Genomic DNA, 23528 nt, shown 5'->3' with positions numbered 1-23528 from the left:
TCCACCTCTGAATGGCTGAAGAAAAACAAAATGAAGACTTTGGAGTGGCCTAGTCAAAGTCCTGACCTGAATCCAATTGAGATGCTATGGCATGACCTTAAAAAGGCGGTTCATGCTAGAAAACCCTCAAATAAAGCTGAATTACAACAATTCTGCAAAGATGAGTGGGCCAAAATTCCTCCAGAGCGCTGTAAAAGACTCATTGCAAGTTATCGCAAACGCTTGATTGCAGTTATTGCTGCTAAGAGTGGCCCAACCAGTTATTAGGTTCAGGGGGCAATTACTTTTTCACACACTGCTTACAATACGTGTTGCTTTGGTGCCTACTTTTCAATTGTCTGTTGCTGCACTTTCTCACATATATTGTTAGTGTGTACTGTAGAGAGACAAGTCACCCTTTTCCCAAGGTGCCATTCCACTGCCACCAAGTTTTCTGCCCGCATGACAACCATATTGTCACCTCTTTTCATCTTCTGAAACTTTATGAGCTTTATGCATGGCATTAGAGCCTGGCTCCTCCCATGGGATTTGCTTCTGTTTATTACAGAAGTGAATAAAACTTTGCAGCAGCACGTACCTATCACCATGCTGCATAACCTGTCCAAAGCCACCAGGGGACAAAGCACGTTTGGACCAATGCTCCCTGAATTTATATCACCAGTTCTGTCCCATCTCTATTTGTAACACCACAGCATGCTTCATCTTGTCTTTTGTTGTGGGTTTACACTTTGAAAAACGAGAATGCGATGCAAACACAGCCCGCGATTCAAAAAATTTCTCTGCCTACCTGTTTGTCTTGTCTGACGATAGCTGAAAAGCAGCATCAGGAGAGAGCAGCCTGAAGTACAGCAGCTGGTGATCTGTCGTGTCCAACAGCAAGCCATGCCGTCTTGTGAAGTCCGGTAGCCAGATCGGCTATCAACGGATCAATGTCTGTGTATTTATCCCACGCGAACCTTGCCGTAGATGCATCATCGGCTGCGCGAAGGCGCTCAACTGGCAGCAGATCCACTGGCGCGGCATCGGCTTTTTTTGATCAGCTGATGCCGGCTTGTCACTCTCTTGCTCAATCTCCTGATCACTGTCAATAAAATCCGATTCTGAAAAATCAGAGTCCGACTCCGCGATAATGCGCAAAACATTGTCTGCCGAGTATTTTCTTTTCTGCACTCGCTTCGCTCCCTAGTCACATGTCGATGCCATCTTGCCATTGTTTACATTTCGCAACTCATGCACACGCAAGGATTAGTTGCTGAGTCAACGAGTCTAGCATTCCTCCAAGCACAGAGGGAATGCCTGTGACGTGACAGTGAGATTTGTCGCCATTAACAGCTGATTATCGCCCTCTATCCCAGGATGTCGACTAACCCCTCCTGTCAACAAAAGTCGACATCCGCCCTAAAAGAGTTAAGTACAAAATCTCATCTGTGTCTTCTCACTGAAACCTGGCTTAGTAAATGTGACACTGTTTCCCTAGCAGAGGCATCACCAGATGGATACTCATTCATTCATAAGTCTAGAGGTTCTGGTCGAGGAGGAGGCCTTGGAATAATTCATTGTAACAAAATGCAAATCAAGTCTAAACATTTAGGCGACTTTACACCCTTTGAGGCATTTGTTTTAAATATTAAAACAGATTCCAACACAATTATAGTGCTAGTCTACAGACCACCAGGGCCAAATACATTATTCATGACTGAATTTAGCAACTTTTATCTAATTTGGCTATAAATTATGATTACGTAGTACTGATGGGAGATTTACATGTAAACATTGATGTGGAAACTGATACTTTTAGCAAATGTTTTACTTATTTGTTAAATTCAGTAGGATTTTGTCAGAATGTCAAAGTTCCAACTCATAATCATAACCACACATTAGGTTTAATTATAACTTACAAAGTGGAAATTCAAAATTTAAATATTACTCCATTAAATGAAGTTATTTCCAATCACTACTTAATTACATTTGATTTAGTCCTGCCCTTACCAACGCACTCACAGATTAAAACAAAGACAATACAACATCTAGATTGTAATTCTGTTTCAAAACATATACAGTAATCCCCCCTCAATCACGAGGGTTGCGTTCCAGAACCCCCTTGTGACGATGTGGGTTCTGGCTCCACACTCCCTTTGATGTTTGGGAACCCTTGAACCCAACACCGTCGATAATGTTACCGAGTGAGCTAGTCAGTGAAGGCAATAATTGAGCATCTTAGCAAGGGGATGGTTAAAAGTGAAAACAGTGCTTTTATTAAAAACAGTCAACAAAAACAGTGTTCCATAAATAGTGCAGTTTCAATAAATAATCCATAAAATGAAAACGTGGAGGTTAAAACAACAATAAGAAAAAAACAATCCTTTAAAACGAGAGGTAAAATGATCAGGAAGCAGTCTTACAATGACAATAACTCTGGTGCTTCTTTTCTGTATGCGTCTCACCTGCTTATCCCGTATGGGCTTAGCAGCAGGCAAGACGCTCTCTGCAGCTGCCCTCCTACAACACACGCGAGACTGGAGACCTCCCGATCCCTGGCTCGTATGGCACTCATCCCAGTCCCCGAGACTTGATTACCCCAATAGCCAGGACGCACACATTGGGGACTCCACCACCAAGCCTCCCGACTTGCTCTGCCTTTCCACGGCCTTCTGCGGCTCGTCGCTTTCCTCTAGGCACTCCCGCTACCTGGTCACTCAGCGGGAGCAACCTCAACTCAAACGCCTGGGTGTCGGCCTAACACCTAGCTTCCTCGCAGCTGCCCACGAAGCGCCGATCGCGCTCACCACACTCACGCACCGCCTGCTTCCTCGCTCCCTGTAACCTCTGTCCTCTTTCCTTTTCTTTTTCTCTCCGATCGTTTCTTTTTCACCTCTCCATTTTTTTCCCTCCTCAACCGACTCGCGCTTCTTTTTAAAACGTGAGGGGCCATCACAGCTGTAGCATTAGCCATGGGAGCAATCACGAATGTGGGCAGTTCCCCACCTGTGCACACGGTGAGAAACGCCCACATCGACGACTGCCCCGCGGCTCGCTACAACATCGCAAACCCCCCGAAGCCGCCTCGGGTGCGGTGATTATTTAAAATGAATGGCCTTTGCTCAACGAGCTGTGGACCCAAAACACCACACCCCAACGATAAGTTAAAATCCGCAAAGTAGAAACCATATGTTTGTATGGTTATTTTTATATATTTTAAGTCCTTATAAACTCTCCCACACTGTTTATAAAAATTCTCCGCACAGTTATACAGCATAAACCCTTTGTATTCTAATAGATATTAGGTAAGATTAATTGAAATTATGTATGTAAACACACTGTTTATATACAGTAAAACCTAAAAAAAATTGAGCATCACCAGTATCACATATGTTATAGACATTACGATAGACAGGCCACCAGCAATAAATACATACAATGCAAGAAAAATTGTATACAGTAAATGTGTGTACAGTGACACTAAACATACGTACATGTACTAAGTACTGTAAGTAGAAAATTAATTATGGTTACTCACCAACAATGACACGACGACTTGTCCGATAACAATGAGTTTAATTTTACTGCACAACAAAGGAGAGCGTTACAGCCCTTCTAAAGGAGCCTCTTCAGGCGACTGTGTAGTACCGCCGTTGTTCTTCTGGCAGTCTTCAATCCAGATTCCTAAAGCAGATTCCATCCGAACTACTGCCTTATTACGTCCAGTTACAAATCATTTTGAGCCCTGGTTAAAAGGACACTGCGACCGTAGATCTTATATTCTTTTTCTCCTTTTTAAATAAAAAGAATCGTGGACTCATTGATGCCGTAATGGCATCCTACAGCAGTGTAGCTTTTCCCTTCCTTCAACATATTCAAAAATTTTACCTTTCCGACAATCGTTAGCATCTTCCGTTGGTGCTTGGGCACGGCCCCTGAAGCAGTAGCAGGAGCAGATCGTTTTGGAGCCATAACGAAGGGCATGACTACGCACAAAGATAAACACAAAAGAGCACAAAAGTTAACTCTTTATACAGCGAAACATGTTGATGCTGAATGAGTGAGACGAGACTTCCTGGCTAACGGCGCGGAATCGAATTCGGTGCTTCATCGCTGAGCCAGTCAGCACACAGGAACTTAACTGCATGCTCTGATTGGTTAGCTTCTCAGCCCTCAGCCATCCGCCAATAGTGTTCCTTATATGAAATCAACTGGGCAAACAAACTGAGGAAGCACGTACTATAAATTAAAAGACCCATTGTCCGCAGAAATCCGCAAAGCAGCGACAAATTCGCGTTATATATTTAGATATGCTTACATATAAAATCCGCGATAGAGTGAAGCTGTGAAAGTCAAAGCACGATATAGCGAGGGATTACTGTAGATACTTTGAGTAAGTCGAGTGTAACTGTGGAAAACCATTTAGATCAGTTAATGTCAAATGTAAACGTAGAAAACAATTTAGCTCAGCTAACATCACATTAAAATGTGACCTTGAGAGATGCTCTGGACACAGTGGCTCCCCTTAAAACAAAAGTGATCAAAGCACATAGAAACTCTCCCTGGTTTAATGAAAACACTCAAGCTCTTAAATTAGACTGTTGAAAACTGGAGCGCAGATGGAAAACAACAAAGCTACGTCTTTCAAACTGCATGGACAGGAACTGTTAAAAAATATAAAAAAGCTCTCTTTAAAGCTCGCTCAGAATACTATTCTACAATAATAGCAATAATAAAAATCCTCGGGTACTGTTTAGAACAGTGGCTAAATTAACAAATGGAAATTCAGATCTACAGTGCAAAATACCAACAGATATTAGCAGTACAGACTTTATGAACTTCTTCAATGAGAAAATTAAAAATATAAGATCCCAGATCTCAGCATCACAGTACAAACCAAATACTAGCTTAGCAGACCCCATCTCACATTGCATTAAGCACAGTAATTTTACTCCTGTAATTGTACAGGAAGTCTTAACTTTAATTTCTAAAATGAAGCCCACTACTTGTTCCCTAGACCCAGTGCAAACAAAACTAGTAAAAAGTTCAATTGTTTAGAATATGCGCTGCAAGAACATCATTATCAGTAGTTCATTATTGCATGGCACAGTACCTTATGCACTAAAAGTGTCAGTCATTAAACCATTATTAAAAAGTCAGAACTAGACCCACACTAAATAATTTATAGGCCTATCTCAAATTTACCCTTTCTCTCTAAATTACTAGAAAAAGTAGTTGCCAATCAGCTTCAGTCACACTTTGCACATTACAATTTATTTGAGAAATTCCAGTCTGGTTTCCGCACTGGTCATAGTACAACGCGGGTTGTAAACGACATTCTGATATCCTCTGATGAAGGAAACTCCACTGTAATTATGATGTTAAGACTTAAGTGCAGCATTTGACACCACTGACCATTCTATTTCACTGCACAGGCTAGAAAATGATGTTGGGCTTACAGGCATTGTGCTCGCTTGGTTTAGTTCTAATGTATGAAATCGATTTCAAAATGTACAGAAATGTGTTGACAGTACTCCATCATTATACACAGGGTGTCCCCGCAGGTCTCAGTACTGGGACCTTTACTGTTTTCACTATACATGCTTACACTGGGATCTATCATTAGGAAACATAATGTTAATTTTCACTTGTATGCAGATGACACCCAGTTATACCTTTCATTTAGATCAAATGAAGTTTCTCTGATGTTGTCTTTAATTAGTTGTGTTAGTGAATTAAAGGAGTGGATGGATGAGAACTACTTGTCTTTAAATACAGATAAAACAGAGATGTTAATTGTTGGAGGGAATGACGCTGATCACAACAATATTCGTCATCATTTAACTCAGTTGGAATCCCCATTAATTTTACTAAATTAGAACGCAATCTAGGAGTTATCTTTGACTCTAGCGTGTCATTTAAAGCATATTACAAAGTTGTCCAAATCATGTTTCTTCCATCTTAAAAATGTTGGGAAATTAAGGCACTTTCTAAATAAACAGGATTCTGAGAAATTAATTCATGCATTTATTTCTAGTAGGATTGACTACTGCAATGCGGTGTTCACTGGATGTTCAAACTGTTCTTTATACAGCCTCCAGTTAATCCAAAATGCTGCTGCAAGAATTATTACAAGAACAAGAAAATACGAACACATAACTCCAGTTCTTAAATCCTTACACTGACTCCCAGTTAAGTTTACGGCAGATTTCAAAATCCTCCTTTTAACATATAAAGCATTAAATGTCCAAGGTCCAGCTTACTTGTCTGAACTTATCATGACTTACAAACCAGGGCACACATTAAGATCTCAAGATGCCGGTCTGCTTATGATTCCAAGGATTAATAAAATAACAGTGGGAGGTTGAGCTTTTAGTTACAGGGCCTCTAAACTGTGGAATGGTCTGCAAGCAACTATAATAGGTGCCCCTTCGGTCTCAGCTTTAAATCCCGGCTTAAGACTCACTACTTCAGTTTAGCATATCCTGACAAGAGCTGATGAATAACTGTACAGACTGTCATTAGCACTAAAACATAAGTAAAATGATAGTTATAATGTGATAATAACCCTCACCTATTCTGTTTCTCTTCTCGGTACTCAAATGTGGCACTTGGTGCCACGGCCCACCTGCCAAGTTGTTTTGCCTGCCTAAGGTAAAGTCATCCCTGATGGAGGATCGCAGGAATCATGGGAAAGAGGGGTCCTTTCATCGGATTAGCGCTATTTCAGCTGTGGAATGGCCAAATGGGGGAGGCAGCTTGATGAATGAGGTCTCCAGGACTCTAAACAAATCCAAATCATATTATGTGATATCATCTAATGTTAAATTCTATTCCATACTTCTAAAATTTTTATTTTTATACTGTATTGAGGATTTGTTCTGTTCTGTGTATTGTACTGTATTGTATTGACCCCCTTCTTTTTGACAACCACTGCACGCCCAACATACCGGGAAAGGGGACTCTCCTTGAATTGCCTTTCCCAAGGTTTCTTCCATTTTTTCCCTACAATGGGTTGTTTTGGGAGTTTTACTTGTCTTCTTAGAGAATCAAGGCTGGGGGGCTGTCAAGAGGCAGAGCTTGTTAACACTAGAATTACCAGAGCCTACGAAAAAACTCGTAATTCCGTCCCACCTTAAACTGCTTCTTAAATCCCTTCACACCTCTCCGTCCAGCCTTTGTCTTCTAAATGTGCTGATAAAGAGAAGCTAGAGCAGCCGGCTATTCCATCCCCCCACCAATTTAGAACGTGCACGAACTTCTCTCAGCTCATGCCTTGACTGAGTATCTGGGAGTGAAGTGGAGTTTTAGAGTGGAAATAATAGATCGTTATTTGGAACACACGCATTTCATGTCTGTTCAGTTTCTACAGTAATCTGTTTCAACACATTGTTAAAACAGAAACGTTTTTTATATTCTAGTAGTAGATGACAAAATGTAGGCATAAACTATATAATGTATGAAGCCTGAAGTCCAAATAGCAAAGAAACATTTTCACAAGAATAACACAATTGCACTTTTATTCAAAAATATAACTGCGGAAACAAAAAGCCGCCTTAACATGTGACATTGACACCAATTTATTGTAACTGCCTCTGTGGTTCAATAGACTCAGCCCCCGCTTGGGAATTAAGGGGTCACGAGTTCGATCCTGCGCCCCTCCGTTTTGAGAAGTAAACTGCTCTTATTCTTACTGTTTTAGAATAAAAGCCAGTGCAATTTATGATCCTTGTAAAGGTTAGCTTTTTTTTTTATTCACTTTTCATTCTCTCAGTCGCGTTCAGATTCAATCCATACAAACCCATCTGACACGGCTGTTTTCACTAAAGACGCGCTATAGCTCTGCAGTGTACCACGATGCATACTAACATAAACCCACCCAGGGTTTTGACACAAACGCTGGCGAAGCTGTCTTCCTCGTATCTCACCGTCACTTGATTTTATTTTTATTCAGTTTTATTGAGTGTTCCTGCCAGTCCCTGCATGTTGCTGTATGCTGTTTCTTTTGTACTCCAGGACATGCAGAGGAAAGAATGGTAAAGACCAGTAACTTCGGCGCTTATATGCAATCATCAGACACTCCCCATCTGCCCGTTGTTTTGTTATACTTTTACACCAACTTATGTTCCTGTGTTTTAGCATGCTCAAACGGGCATGCTCAAAAAATACACGTGTAATGCCACGAAAACTGCACGCAGACACTTCATTTCGCAAACAAAACAAGTGCACTTTTATTCAAAACTACCTGTATAACCAAGAAAAAAGAAAGCAAGTTACAGTAGGCGATTGATACGACAGCTTGCATGGTGCAATGCTAAGTGGTGCAGATTTTCATTCCGTGCTATATAAAATCATCACATTCAAATATTAACAGTTCCCACACACCCAAGGACCGTCCTTCCTACATTTATGACACGTGTACTTGTTGCCGTGTACACACCTCTCTGTGCTATGCTTTCTATTACACTGAATGAGCACCTGACACTGTACTTTCTTCCCTGGCTGAAGGTCCCGCATCAGAGAATTTCCAGTTCCTGCATAAATTCACACCCGATCTGACGCTGTTCGTTTTCAAATAATATTGCATTAGTGCGATTATATTTTCACATATATTGTCTCTTTCTTTCAGGTGTGTAATAGAAACCACAGCATAGTGAGAAGTGTGTACACTGCTTCTTACAGGAAAAGGCGATGGAAAAAGTGCACTTGAATAAAAGTGCACTTTTGTTATACTTTTACACCAATATATGTTCCTGTGTTTGAACGACACGGGCAGATGGGGAGTGTCTGATGATTGCATATAGCGCCGAAGTTACTGGTCTTTACCATTCTTTCCTCTGCATGTCCTGGAGTACAAAAGAAACAGCATACAGCAACATGCGGGGACTGGCAGGAACACTCAATAAAACTGAATAAAAAGAAAATCAAGTGACGGTGAGATACGAAGAAGGCAGCTTCGCCAGCGTTTGTGTGTCAGAACCCGGGGTTTGGCGTTAGTGTGCATCGTGGTACACTGCAGAGCTATAGCGCGTCTTTAGTGAAAACAGCCATGTCAGATGGGGTTGTATGGATTGATTCTGAACGCGACTGAGAGAATGAAAAGTGAATAAATAAAAAAGAAAGCTAACCTTTACAGAGATCATAAATTGCATCGGCTGTTACAGACTGAAATCAAATGTATGCTTTTATTCTAAAACAGTAAGAATAGGAGCAGTTTACTTCTCAAAACGGAGGGGCGCAGGATCGAACTCGTGACCTCTTGATTCCCAAGCGGGGGCTGAGTTTATTGAACCACGGAGACAGTTACAGTAAACTGGTGTCAATGTCGCATGTCAAGGCGGCTTTTTGTTTCTGCAGTTATATTTTTGAATAAAAGCGCAATTGTGTTATTCTTGTGAAAATGTTTCTTTGCTATTTGGACTTCAGGTTTCATACATTATATAGTTTATGCCTACATTTTGTCATCTACTACTAGAATATAAAAAACGTTTCTGTTTTAACAATGTGTTGACACAGATTACTGTAGAAACGGAACAGACATGAAATGCGTGTGTTCCAAACAACGATCTATTATTTCCACTCTAAAACTCCACTTCACTCCCAGATACTCAGTCAAGGCATGAGCTGAGAGAAGTTCGTGCACGTTCTAAATTGGTGGGGGGATGGAATAGCCGGCTAATCCTAGCTTCTCTTTATCAGCACATTTAGAAAACAAAGGGCGCTGGCGGAGAGGTGTGAAGGGATTTAAGAAGCAGTTTAAGGTGGGACGGAATTACGAGTTTTTTCGTAGGCTCTGGTAATTCTAGTGTTAAAGCCCACTGCAGCACTTCTTGTGTGATTTTGGGGTATACAAAAAGTAAATTGTATTGTATTGTATTTCGGGAATGGCATAACAGGCTGCTTGAGCTGATCGACACATTTACAAAACAAAAAAACGTTGATGGAGTGGTGCGAAGGAATTAACTCTCTTTAAACAAGATTTGAAAACCAACAACAACATATTCAAATTTTAATTTAACAGAGCAACACAAATGCTTTATACCTTTCACCTCTGTATAAACCTACCTATTTATTAAATCACTGCATACTAACCTGTGAACAACTATAATCCAGAATTTTGATGTGAGCACTAAGAGCTTGGTCCATGATGTCAACAGGTACATCATCACTATGGGCCAAATTCCATAGAAGATTTAATACTTTATGGGCCATTACTCCATCTTTGTCATCTTCAGCAAGTCGACGTATCAATTCCAGAAGCTTCTCCCGTTGTTTTTTGCTAGCATTTGTCCAGCTTGCCTTAAATAAAAAAAAAAAGTTTAAAGTTACGACTTGATTCTACACTTTACTAAAACTTCACAAATTTTGTAACATTCCCTTTATATTTCATTTATATACTAATTTCTGTAACTGTACTGAACAGTAAAAAGGCAGCAAAACACAAAAAAACTACAGGAGAATGAAGAACTCATACTATTAAAGAAATACTAGAGAAAAAGAACGTTAGGATCCTTTCTTTAGAATTTGTCAAGTAAAAATTCTGATTTCAAAACTTTGCATTTCACACGATACATACCATTTTATCAAGGCAAGGCTTACAAGACAGTATTGTCGGCTTTTAACTCAAGGGCAAATTAATTTAGAACATAAATTGCTTTTAGTATCTATGTATACAAATATAGTGAAAACCGATATTCAGCTACTTCAGGACTGAAAAAGTACAGTGGATTCAGGAAACATACAGATGCGTTTTGCTGTGTTTCAGCCTTGTGTTAAAATCATTAATATTTTTCCCAACAACACAGGCAACACCTCAAGGAATGGTTGCAAATTTATTCAAAAATAAAAAAACAAAATATAACATTGACACAAGTATTTTTTTTTTAATCATTCCATACAAATAGATCAATTTTTACAAAAATAGCACTGAAAACAAATCAATCCTTACCCCTAAAGTATTCTGACCCATTGCTGTGGCACTGGCATTTCACTCATCCTATTCTATTGATAATTACGGAAATGTTTCTACACCTTGCTTGTAATCCATTTTCGATTAATTCAATTGACTGAACATGATTAGGAAAGATACACACCAGTCTATATAAGGTCCCACAACTCACAATGTGTATCTGAGCAAACACCAAGTCATGATGTCAAAGAAAATGCCAGTTTGTCTTAGAGAGAGGATTATGTTGAGGAACAGATCTGGGAAAGGCTACAGAAATTCCTGCAGCACTGAAAGCTCCCAAGAGTAAAGATGACTTCACAAAATGGAAGTTGTTTGGAACAACTACAACTCCTCCTAGAGCTGGCCACCCACTTAAACTGAGCAATTTTAGAATAAGGGTCATGGTAAGGAAGGTTACCAAGCACCGACAGTCACTCTGGCTGAGCTGGGAGAAGCTTCCAGAAGGACAACCATCACCACCAACACTCCAATCAATCTAGGCTTTATGACAGTGTGGCCAGACAGAATCCAGAATCAGAAGTACTGTTTTTATGTTGGACTTTTTAGATGATGATTTGGAAGAGCCAGTTGTCTATGAGGGCTACATCTGCAAGAGATGCCAGTTGATCCAGCACCTCGAGCTTAGAGTCGCTGAACTGGAGGAGCAGTTGGCTGACCTGCGTTGTAACAGAGAATTGGCAGACTTGGCCTAGGTGTCCTTTAGAAAGATACTGTGCTCCCCCCCAAGGTGGCCAGGGGCATCAACCCCAGAATTAGAAGTGTCAAACTGTCATCATGTCCTTGTGGAGCTGAACGGTGTCTCTGATAATTTCTGAGGTGATAGGCAGGGATGAGAAGCCCCAACGGGCCACCTCAAAACCAGCTCCCAAAAAGAGAGAGGTAGTGATAATTGGGGACTCGATCATGAGGGGGACTGAAGCGCAGGTGTGCTCCAGAGAGAGAGAGAGAGAGAGAGAGAGAGAGTCTTGCACGGTGTTTTGCCTTCTGGGAGCATAGGTGAGAGACCTCCCTGGAAGGGTGGATAGGTTCTTGGCCAGAGCGGGGGTGGATCAAGTTGTCATTGTCCATGTTGGAACAAATGACATACATAAGGGTAGTCTGTCAGTTCTGCGATCCAAATTCAATGAGTTAGGTGCCAAGCTGAGGAGCAGAACTGACAAGGTAGTCTTCTCTAAAGTTTTGCCTGTGCCACACGCCAGTCCAGGTAAGACTGAGGAGATTAGAAGGCTTAACGTGTGGCTCAAATCTTGGTGCAGAGTAGAAGGGTATAGGTTTATGGGGCATTGGGATTCTTTTTTGAACAGATGGAACCTGTTCTGCCATGACGGGTTACATCTGAACTGGAGGGGCACCAATATATTGCGTGTAGGCTAGTCAAGGATTGTTTAAACTAGGGAATGGGGGGGCGCAGGGAGTTTAGGACAGGCCGGGTTTAGATCTAGACATGGAAGAACAAACAATGTTGTAGAAATAAAAATGCATAGTAATGCAAATTCTAAGCAAACATTTAAATGTAGAAGGAATAACACAATAAAAATAGCTTTTCTTAATGCTAGAAGTATCAAAAATAAGGTAAGTGAGTTGGAGTTGTATGTAGCAGAGCATAATTATGATATGATAGCAATAACGGAAACCTGGCTAAATAACAAAGATGGGGATGAGTTTAACATAGAGGAATACACATTTTTTAGGAAGGATAGACAGAACAGAAAAGGAGGTGGGGTTGCCGTTTATGCCAAACAGGGTTTAAATGTATGACCTCTTCAGTTGAATGATGAGCCCCATCTTAGTGGAGACAGTCGAGGAGCAGTGGAACAGGTTTAAAAATGTTTTACATGTAATGCAGGACAGATACATACCTAAATTTGGAATTAATAGGAAACTAAAAAAAAACTCCACGGTGGATTAATAATGATTTAAAAAAGAAGTTGCAAAGGAAAAAACTGCTTTATAAGGAGTATAGACTAATGACTACAAAGTGAATCGTAGAGCGTATGAGAACATGAGGGCAACCATTAAGAAGGATATCAGGGAGGCTAAAAGACAGCTGGAGAGGAATATAGCAGGTAAGGCGAAAGAAGACCCTAAGAGATTTTTTCAGCATTTTAGTAGTAAAAGAACAGTCAAGGAGGAGGTCAAGTGCATCAGGAATAGTAAAGGGGAATTAAAAGATACAGACAGTGAAACAGCAGATGCCCTACATATTTCTGAGGTGTTCACAACTGAGTGGATAACCTCCCAGAGGTAAACGCGACTACTAAGGAGGTACTGAGGGATTTGGAAATTGTAGAGGGAGAAGTGCTGATCAGATTAAATAAGAAGAAATCAAACAAATCACCAGAACCAGATAATATTTATCCTTGTGTTCTTAAGGAGGCTAGTGAGTACATATATAAACCCTTGACACATATTTTTAGGAAGTCACTGTGCACTGGAGAGATTCCGAAGGACTGGAAAATGGCAAATATCATCCAGTTATATAAAAAGGGTGACAGAGCAGATCCAAGAAACTATAGGCCAGTAAGGTTAACATGCATCAAAGGAAAATTGATGGAAGGAATTATTAAGGATAAGATTGAGCAACATCTGGCAAGGACAGGAGTTACTCTGAACAATCAGCATGGATCAGAAAAGGGAGGTTGTGTTTTACTAACATGCTGGAATTCTATGAGGAGGCAACAAAAGGATACGATCAAAGTGGAGCTTATGATATTATTTATCTGGACTTTCAGAAAGCATCTGATAAGGTGTCACATGAGAGGTTAGGCATCATATTAAAAGAAGTGGGAGTTCAGGGTGATGTTTTTAGATGGATACAGAATTGGCTCAGACACAGGAAGCAGAGGGTGATGGTGCGAGGAACCTCATCAGAACTGGCCGATGTTAAGAGTGGTGTTCCACAGGGGTCAGTGCTAGGGCCGCTGCTATTTTTAATACATATATATAAATTATTTAGACAGGAATATAAGAAACAAGCTGGTTAAGTTTGCAGATGATACCAAGATAGGTGAACTAGCAGATAATTTGGAATCCGTTATATCATTACAGAAGGACTTGGATAACATACAGAATTGGACAGATTTGTGGCAGATGCAATTTAATGTCAGTAAATGTAAAGTATTACACATAGGAAGTTAAAATGTTAGGTTTGAATACACAATGGGCGGTCCGAAAAATCGAGAGTACACCTTATGAGAAGGATTTAGGAGTCATAGTGGACTCTAAGCTATCAACTTCCCGACAGTTTTCAGAAGCCATTAAGAAGGCTAACAGAATGTTAGGATATATAGCACCATGTGTGGAGTACAAGTCCAAGGAGGTTACGCTCAACCTTTATAATGCACTGGTGAGGCCTCATCTTGAGTACTGTGTGCAGTTTTGTTCAACAGGCTACAAAAGGACATAGCAGCGCTAGAAAAGGTCCAGAGAAGAGCAACTAGGCTGATCCCAGGGCTACAGGGGTCGAATTATGAGGAAAGATTAAAAGAGCTGAGCCTTTACAGTTTCAGCAAAAGAAGGTGACATGATTGAAGTGTTTAAAATTATGAAGGGAATTAGTACAGTGGATCAAGAATCTACAGGGTGGGCCATTTATATGGATACACCTTAATAAAATGGGAATGGTTGGTGATATTAACTTCCTGTTTGTGGCACATTAGTATATGTGAGGGGGAAAACTTTTCAAGATGGGTGGAGACCATGGTGGCCATTTTGAAGTCGGACATTTTGGATCCAACTTTTGTTTTTTCAATAGGAAGAGGCTCATGTGACACATCAAACGTATTGGGAATTTCACAAGAAAAACAATGGTGTGCTTGGTTTTAACGTAACTTTATTCTTTCAGGAGTTATTTACAAGTTTCTCTTTGTTTACAGCCATTGACATGTCGCAGAGGTTAACACGTGAGGAGCGGATAGAAACTGTGTTGATGTCTGGTGAACGCAGTAAACGGGTCATTGCAGCAGATTTCAATGCAGGACACCCTACGAGACCACCCATCTCCCACGCTACAGTTAGCAAACTGCTTGCTAAGTTTCGTGAAACTGGTTCAGTGTTGGATTTGCCAAAATGTGGACGCATGAAAACTGTCACTAATGAAGAAACATCAGTGGCTGTCCTAGCTTCATTCAGCAAAAGCCCACAGCGTAGCACTCGCCGCATGTCACTGGAGAGTGGCATTAGTCGAACATCCCTTCGGCAGATATTAGCTACTCAAAAAAGGCACCCTTACAAACTCCAGCTACTGCAGCATCTCAACGAGGATGACCCAGATCGGAGCACTGAATTTGCAGAATGGGCAAAACAAAAATTGGAACAGGACCCTCAGTTTACGCAGAAGATTTTGTTCAGTGATGAGGCAAACTTTTATGTGAATGGTGAAGTTAACAAACAAAACCATTGCTATTGGTCTGACACTAACCCACATTGGATAGATCCCTCCAAGACTGTTGGAACAAACAAATTGATGGTATGGTGTGGCATATGGGGTACAAAGTGGGGCCATTCTTCATCAATGGAAACCTCAAGGCCACTGGATATGCGAAATTGCTACATGATGATGTGTTTCCCTCTTTATGCACTGAAGCTGGCACGTTCCCTGAATTTTTCCAGCAAGATGGTGCACCACCACATTATGGGTGTCAGGTCCGAGCATTCCTAGATGAACAGTTTCCTGGAAAGTGGATTGGTCATCGTCGTGGGCCAGTTGAATGGCCCCCAAGGTCTCCCGATCTGATCCCCTTAGACTTTTATCTTTGGGGTCATCTGAAGGCAATTGTCTATGCTGTTAAGATACGAGATGTGCAGCACCTGAAACTACGGATACTGGAAGCCTGTGCTAGCATTTCTCCTGCGGTGTTGCTATCAGTGTGTGAAGAGTGGGAGAAGAGGGTTGCATTGACAAACCAACACAATGGGCAGCACATTGAACACATTTTATAAATGGTCAGAAACTTGTAAATAACTCATGAAAGAATAAAGTTACGTTAAAACCAAGCACACCATTTATTTTCTTGTGAAATTCCCAATAAGTTCGATGTGTCACATGACCCTCTTCCTATTGAAAAAACAAAAGTTGGATCCAAAATGGCCGACTTCAAAATGGCCACCATGGTCACCACCCATCTTGAAAAGTTTCCCCCGACACATATACTAATGTGACACAAACAGGAAGTTAATATCAGCAACCATTCCCATTTTATTAAGGTGTATCCATATAAATGGCCCACCCTGTAGATATATATATAGATATATATATATATATATATATATATATATATATATAATTCACTAAAGCAAGGCAACCATGGAAAGCACGCCGGAAGGGGCGTGGATTTCACTAAGCTGCCGACAAGCGAGACACCTATGGCGCACACAGGAAGGAGCCACGCCCACCTACTCCAAGACCACTGGATACGACGACAACTCGCAGGGCCACCAACTCGGACGCGACCCCACAGAAAAAATGGCGTCATTTATATTCGTCTGTCGTAGAGGCCACATGCAGTGCAGGTCAGGTTAATGTCATGTGCATGTCATGCACCTCCGAGCTACGTTGACTGTTCATAGAAGCATGTTTCTCGTGGAGATGAATCGCCATATGCAGTGTGTGAAACGGTTTGCGAAGGGTATCCCATGGGATCCATAAAACAATCATTTACAACTGAGGTTAAAGCACAATGAAGTAAGCAGTCTTTAAAAACCGACTTTTCGGTTACGACGCACGACGCGTGCACCAGAGCAAACTGTTTTACACGCGACATAGTGTAACCCAGTTACTCCCTTTCGTCTGTGGAAAGAGTCCACATGCACGTCTGAGCCACACGGTGTTTGTTATGCCGCGGGTTCACTATTGTGTTGTATTTTGCTCTCTCCAGAGTTCCAACTTTTCATTCACTTACTATTGTATTCTCACACCAACCCGTTTTAGACATCCGTGTCTTTACAGAAGTGTTTAGCATTCAATAAATAATTATGCATGAGATTGACCGTGTGTCTACTCAGCGCAGAGAAGCATGGGTAAGCCATTGAACCCCATTCGGGCTGCAAGCCGTGGAATTCCCACTAAGTGTGACTCATATGCTCCCACTCATTACGTCCCTACCCTTTGTGCACACCTCTCTCCTACCATGGTCGGGTATCTTGGTGGATTATATATAGAAAAGCAGCCAAAACCGAGGGGTCTCCCATGGGGTCCTTAAAACATTCCTTTACAACGGAGGTTAAAACACAATGAAGTAAGCAGTCTTTAAAAAGTAGAGTTCCATCTTTTCATTCACTTTCTGTTGTATCCTTAAACCCTTAGACAACTGCATGACAGCGTGTGTCTACCCGGCGTGGGTAAGCCGTTGAACCCCATTCGGGCTGCAAACCATGGAATTCCCACTAAGTGCGACTCATACGCTCCCACTGGTTGCGTCCCAAACTTTTGAACACACCCCCCTACCACCTCGCTACTACCGTGGTCGGGTGTCTTGGTGGATTATATATAGAAAAGCAGCCAACAACTCAAGTGACGAGTTGGAGGTGGGCACATGAGCGGGCAGTGCATACTGAACGAGAAATCAGCAGACTAGCATGACGGATGGAGCTGAATGGACGTCCTTCTTCTCTCCTCCCGTTCCACACTCCGCGCCGTGCTCCCCCATCCCTCCATCTGGCAGGAGAAGGCACGAGGACGGTCCGACAGTTTTCAGTCACGGACGATTGTGTGTTGCTTCGTTCCGTGCATTGTTACAATGTTGCTTTTCTTGCTGATTTATTACATTACCAATTTTTCAAATGTAAATTTTCTCCCTGTGCTTAAAAATCATTAAAAAACCGGTCTGATTATGCAGCGTATGGTACGCCGCGGGTTGGCTAGTGTTATTTTAAAATGAGTTCATCAAGAACACAGGGACACAACTGGAAACTTGTTAAGGGTAAATTTTGCACAAAAATGAGGAAGTTTTTCTTTACACAAAGAACGATAGACACTTGGAATAAGCTACCAAGTAGTGTGGTAGACAGTAAGACATTAGGGACTTTCAAAACTCAACTTGATGTTTTCATGGAAGACATAAGTGAATAGGACTGGCAAGCTTAGTTGGGCTGAATGGCCTGTTCTCGTCTAGAGTGTTCTAATGTTCTAATATTTAGCTTGTTAATGCTTGCATTCATCCAAGAGCAATTTCAATTGCACTGTAGAGTTTCCTTCTGTGAGAACATTATCCATTTGTTTTGTGGACCAGAACAGATTTAAACTTAATAGTCATCCCAATTCTCCTCTCATTCATTTCTAAACATTTTTAATCACAGATACTTCATTAGCTAGAGAGCTGCTGGTTTATTGGTTATCTGCATCTCATTATTAACTAATGTCTGATTAAGAAAACAGGCAATAATTAAAACTTAAAACACAGCTGCTAAAATCTAAAATAGGCAATTAAGGGTTCTGAATGGTAACAGCCAAAATAACTAAAATTAAGCCCAAAAATGTATTGCTTTATTAGTGATTAAAAGGGTTCTAATTAAGAAACTGGTTAAAGAGAAAACCTGCAGCAACAGCAGACCTCCAGGACTGTAATTGAGGACCTCTGATCTACAAAGTAACTAAACTTTGTCTTTGATGAAGAAAGGCACTAACAAGGCATAGAGTTAAACACCAACGTTCATCATCAGCAAGGACTGAGTTCTAATTGGGACACTGGCTGGAATGAAAACCCCTAGCCACTGCAGCCCTCCAGGTCCATGATTGAGGACCCCTGATATAAGGAATACCTCCTCATCTGTTAAACATGGTGGTGGGGTTGTCATGACTTGGGCATGTATGGCTGCCAAAGGAGCAAGCACACTTATCTTCATTGATGGTGAAACTGCTAATAGAAGTTGCACAATGAATTCTGAAGTGTACAGAACTAATGCTTCCAAACTCATTGGATGGTGTTTCCGCCTACAAGATAATGATATTAAACATACTGTCATGGCAACAGAAAAAAGTTTTTCAAAGTTAAAAAATGGAATTTAATGGCCAAGCCAGTCACCTGAATTAAATCCAATTGCAAACAGCAGTGGTGACAGGGGGTATCATTTTCTAGTACCACATTCTAATTTGAAGTATTCTGAAATAATGTTGTTAATAGAAACTGAAGCACCTGGACTAGTATTTAGTAGTTTGATCCATGCACATATATTCAGACCAAACCTAAATTTCTCCAGTGTAGTGAAAAGGTATTCAACCATATCAAATGCTTTTTCTGCATCCAACGATAATATCTCCAGGGTGTTAGATTTTGTGGGCGAGTATATTACATTAAACAGGAGTCGAAGAATGGTAGCTAAGTGTCTGCCTTTAATAAATCCAGTTTGGTCTTTTGATATTACAGAAGGAAGCACTTTCTCAATCCCCTGTCACCACAGCTATTTACAGTCGCCACTGACACACTGGCAGTTCAGTTTCAAAATGCTTAGGAGATAAAGGAATTTATCAGATAAGGACTTGAACAGAAAATATAACTATATGCAGATGATATGGTACTATATGCATCAGATACACAAAACACTGTGCCTGAAGTCCTAACAGCACTAGCAGAATTTCTAAAGATTTCTAGACCCAGAAATAATTTTGAATTTAAGTGTGCTCTTTCCAGTAAACTCTATAGCACACAATATTAGATTGGACACCTTCCCTTTTATCATCGCAGATGAGTTTAACTTTTGCTGTCTGCTTGGAAAAGCTTCAGCAAGACTTACATAGATGGTCAACCCTTCACCTTACTTTAGCTGGAAGAATTAACATGTTCAAGATGAATATCCTACCTAAGCTTCTTTATTTATTTCAAAGCATTCCCACATACACTAACAAATCATTTTTAAGGAAGTTAGATTCAATCATAACCTCAGTCCTAGTAATCTGGTTAATATGTGACTGAAAGTTTACGCCAAAGTCAGTGATTACACCTAAATTCTTTACCTCTGCATTTGACTTTTAAACCTCAAAGAGATCAACTTTATTTCTAATACCCTCACAATTTACATGTTTGCCAATCATTAAGATTTCTGTTTTGTCCCACAAATGCAAGCAGTGACTCTATTCCTTTGGGATCTAGAGCAAGGCACTTGACCTGCAATTAATCCGTCCTGGGTAGGACGTTAATCTGCATCCAGCCCTTTCAAAATGTACATAGTTTTTAATGTTTGGAAAACATATGGGATTAAATCACTTAGAAATTTGTACATAGATAATGTCTTTGCATCCTACTAACAATTACACTCCAAATTTAACTTTCCATCAACACAATCTTCCAAATTAAAAATTTTGCTAAACAAAATCTGCCCAATTTTCCTCACCTCCCACCTAATTCTATTCCAGAAAAAATATTGATCAGTCTTGAGGACTCAAGACAGAATTTCTGTAATATATAAAAACATTTTAAAGTCCCTCCCTTTCAAAGATCCCACAGTACAATGGGGAAAAGGACCTCTTACTCAACATTTCAGAAAAGGAATGGAAGGCAGCTGTGCACGTAATTCACTCTAGCTCCATATGTGCAAACCATACAATTATTCAACTTAAAATCTTTTATTGAGCGCATCTAACTCGTTTAAAATTGTCCAAAATGTTTCCAGGGCAAGATCCAACATGTGAATGTTGCAATTGAGCTCCAGCCTCATTGGGCCATATGTTTTGGGCATGCACCAAAATTAATATCATTCTGGACCAAAATCTTTAAATGCCTTTCAGACAAATAAACAAACTGTACTTGCTTTTACTTCACGATTGGCACGTAGACTTATCTTCTTCAAATAGAAGAATCCTAACCGACCTAAGTCAGTGGGCAATTGATGTTATATACTATTCAAAATTGGAAAGAAAAATCTAATTCTTAATTAGTGGATCTGGTCAAAACTTTTTTTTTTTTTTAAACCTGGCAGGATTTAATCAATAACATTTTAAAATAAGCATTTAAATTAGGGGAAAAGATTTTCTCACCCTATTTTTCTACTCAAAGTTGTACTTGCTCACTTTCTCATGGGTGGGGATTGATTTGAACTTCGTTTTGTCAAGTTTGACTTGCTAGTATGGAATGTTACTTGCTTTTAATAAATTCAATAAAATATTAAAAAAAGAAAGAGAGAGACAAGTAGATAGCACCTGGTGATGTCTATGAATTGCAGACGTCGAGCAATCATTGAATGCAATGAATATGCAACAAAGTACTAAATATGGCTGCTTTAAAATACCTATCATTGTTATGTCCCAAACATTATGGTGCCCTGAAATGGGAGGGACCATGTATAAAAAGTGTTTTCATTTCAATAAGGTGTAACTGAAATGTATACAAATACTCTTACATTAAAGTCTGTAATGTGCACTTTAATCACTTAATTTTAAACTGTGGTACAGAAATGTAAATTAAGGAAAAATGTATCATTGCCCAAACATTATGGAGGGTACTGTTTGTGTCTTATGTTCAACTATGTTACTGTATGAGTTTTACGGTCTTAAATAATAATTGAAAAACTGAAAAAAAAAAAGAATGAGACAAATGGAACTCACTCACAGAACAAGGTTACTCTGAATTGTGATTAGGAATAAAATACCCACTCAAGGAAAGGTGTTGCTTGTAAACTTGAAAAATATTTGTGCAACAGCGTCAGATATTTTGAAATAATTAGAAATTACATAAGATGCAGGTTATCATGGGTAGCCAACTGATAAATTGCTATACATTTTTTGCTGATTTCCTCTGTACTCAATTCACCTATTTGCTGGTTACTGTGGCAATACAAAAAAGATATACAAATTATCATAAAAATGCAACAACCAAGTGATTAAATGATACCAACATTAAATCAGTTGTGTCTGTGGAATTTTTCCAGCAATAGCTATAGTAAAACTGATTCTGTAAAATCACCTTTAAATAAATATTCAGCACTGCATTTTCTGAGACTTATACATGTTTTGGCCTTCTCTTTATAACTTTAAATTCAGTATGGATTATTTTTCTTATCAAACTGGACAAAAATCAGTTTTTAAAATGTAAACTTATGCAGAGCAACCATTGTAAAATACCTGTACACTTTGCATGTTTATTTGTATCTTGTTGACACATGAGCATGCCCAATTGCTTAAACAATATAATAAAATAACCTTGATTAAAATATGCATCATTAATAATAAAAAAAATCTCTTACCTTGAAACAATCAAATAGGTGATCTAGCTGTTCAGGAGAAAAATCCCAAGCTAGTTTTGCAAGGAGGTCATGGACGTTTTTGACAATTGCTTCATGCTTACCCGCCTACAATCACCAGTAGAAAGTTACATTAAAACAAAAATTAATACATTGTTTAACTTGCAAAATAAAAACAGCAGCAGTTGTTTCAAACTATATTTATTATTGTCCTTCATCAGCTGCAAAGTGTCTCATACTCTCCCCTCCTTGGAATGAAATTTAAACTTATAAAAACAATCCAACATATTTTATTACTGCATGCACATTACACGAATTACAATTTAAAATCAATAAGGCCATTGCTATATTATTAAGTTTGTCCCTGAAGTAATCTGTATACTTAAAAACATAAAAATATGCAAAAGAATTATATAATGATAGCAAATGTAATGATAGTAAATGCATGGTAAGCATGGTAAGTTATCAAAATCACCCCTAAATATCAGCTGACAATGGAAAACGCAGTTCAATATATTGTATAATTTGAATGTCAAAGCCTTTTGTGTGACAAATTCTTGGCAGCCACTAGGAACTTGTCATTACCATTCTCAGCATCAAGATTTTTGAAAACAAACATTTTGCAAGCGCCCTTATTTATATACAAAAAAATTACTGCTGAAAATATTACAAACTTACCAGTGCACACCACACATGTTTAAGAAATAGCATATGTGCTAAATGTACCTACATTACGCACTGAAGGGAAACATCTTTTTGAAAAATATCATACTATCATATCCTTTTGGACATTGGGGCACAGCTTCACTTTTGGGATGCAGTTTACACCTCATAATGAAACTGTTTGGCATTATGATTGAACAGCTTTGTCGCCTCAGGTAAAGTCACTGTTCATGATTCCATGATATTAAAAAAAAAAAGACTGAGTACATTTGGATTCACTGAAGTGCAGCAAGGCACAAATCTCCATTATCCAAGAATCACAACCATGCTCGACTTGCAACTAAAAAGAAACACTTGGATGATACCTTTTAGGAATAATGTTCAATGGACAGATAATTCAAAAGTAGAACTCTTTGGAAAACACAGGCCCTGTGTCAAGCGCAAAGCTAGTGATGGTTTAGACAATGAAAACATCACGGCCATAATAAAACATAGGGGTGGTAGTATGATTGTGAAGGGATGTTTAGCTGGCACTGGACCAGGAAAACTTGCCATTTTTAAAGGACCCACTAAATTATGCACTTAACCAGACATTCTCCTTAAGAACATACTGGTAATCTGTCTATGACCTGGAGTTGAACCATAATTGGGAAAGGCAGTAATAATTTACTCAAACCACAAAATCCAGTTACAACGGAAATGTCTAGAAGAGACAAAATGAAAGTTTTGCAGTGGCTTAGTCAAA

At 39.7% G+C, this 23528-nt stretch overlaps 1 protein-coding gene across 3 annotated transcripts in view; it reads right to left on the bottom strand.

Annotated features, from left to right (window-relative positions):
• The window catches only part of LOC120523630 (probable ubiquitin carboxyl-terminal hydrolase FAF-X), a 377796-nt gene that overhangs the window by 165735 nt on the left and 188533 nt on the right, over positions 1-23528 (bottom strand). For all 3 annotated transcript variants that reach the window (XM_039745106.1, XM_039745107.1, XM_039745108.1), the window contains exons 11-12: positions 22124-22228; positions 10072-10278 (exon numbers count right to left, since the gene is read on the bottom strand). In XM_039745106.1, the coding sequence (XP_039601040.1) occupies positions 10072-10278; positions 22124-22228 (312 nt within the window). The remainder of the gene's footprint in view (positions 1-10071; positions 10279-22123; positions 22229-23528) is intronic.

The sequence above is a fragment of the Polypterus senegalus genome, chromosome 2 (assembly GCF_016835505.1).
Source record: "Polypterus senegalus isolate Bchr_013 chromosome 2, ASM1683550v1, whole genome shotgun sequence".
NCBI lineage: Eukaryota > Metazoa > Chordata > Cladistia > Polypteriformes > Polypteridae > Polypterus > Polypterus senegalus.
This window is presented reverse-complemented; position numbering and strand designations above follow the sequence as displayed.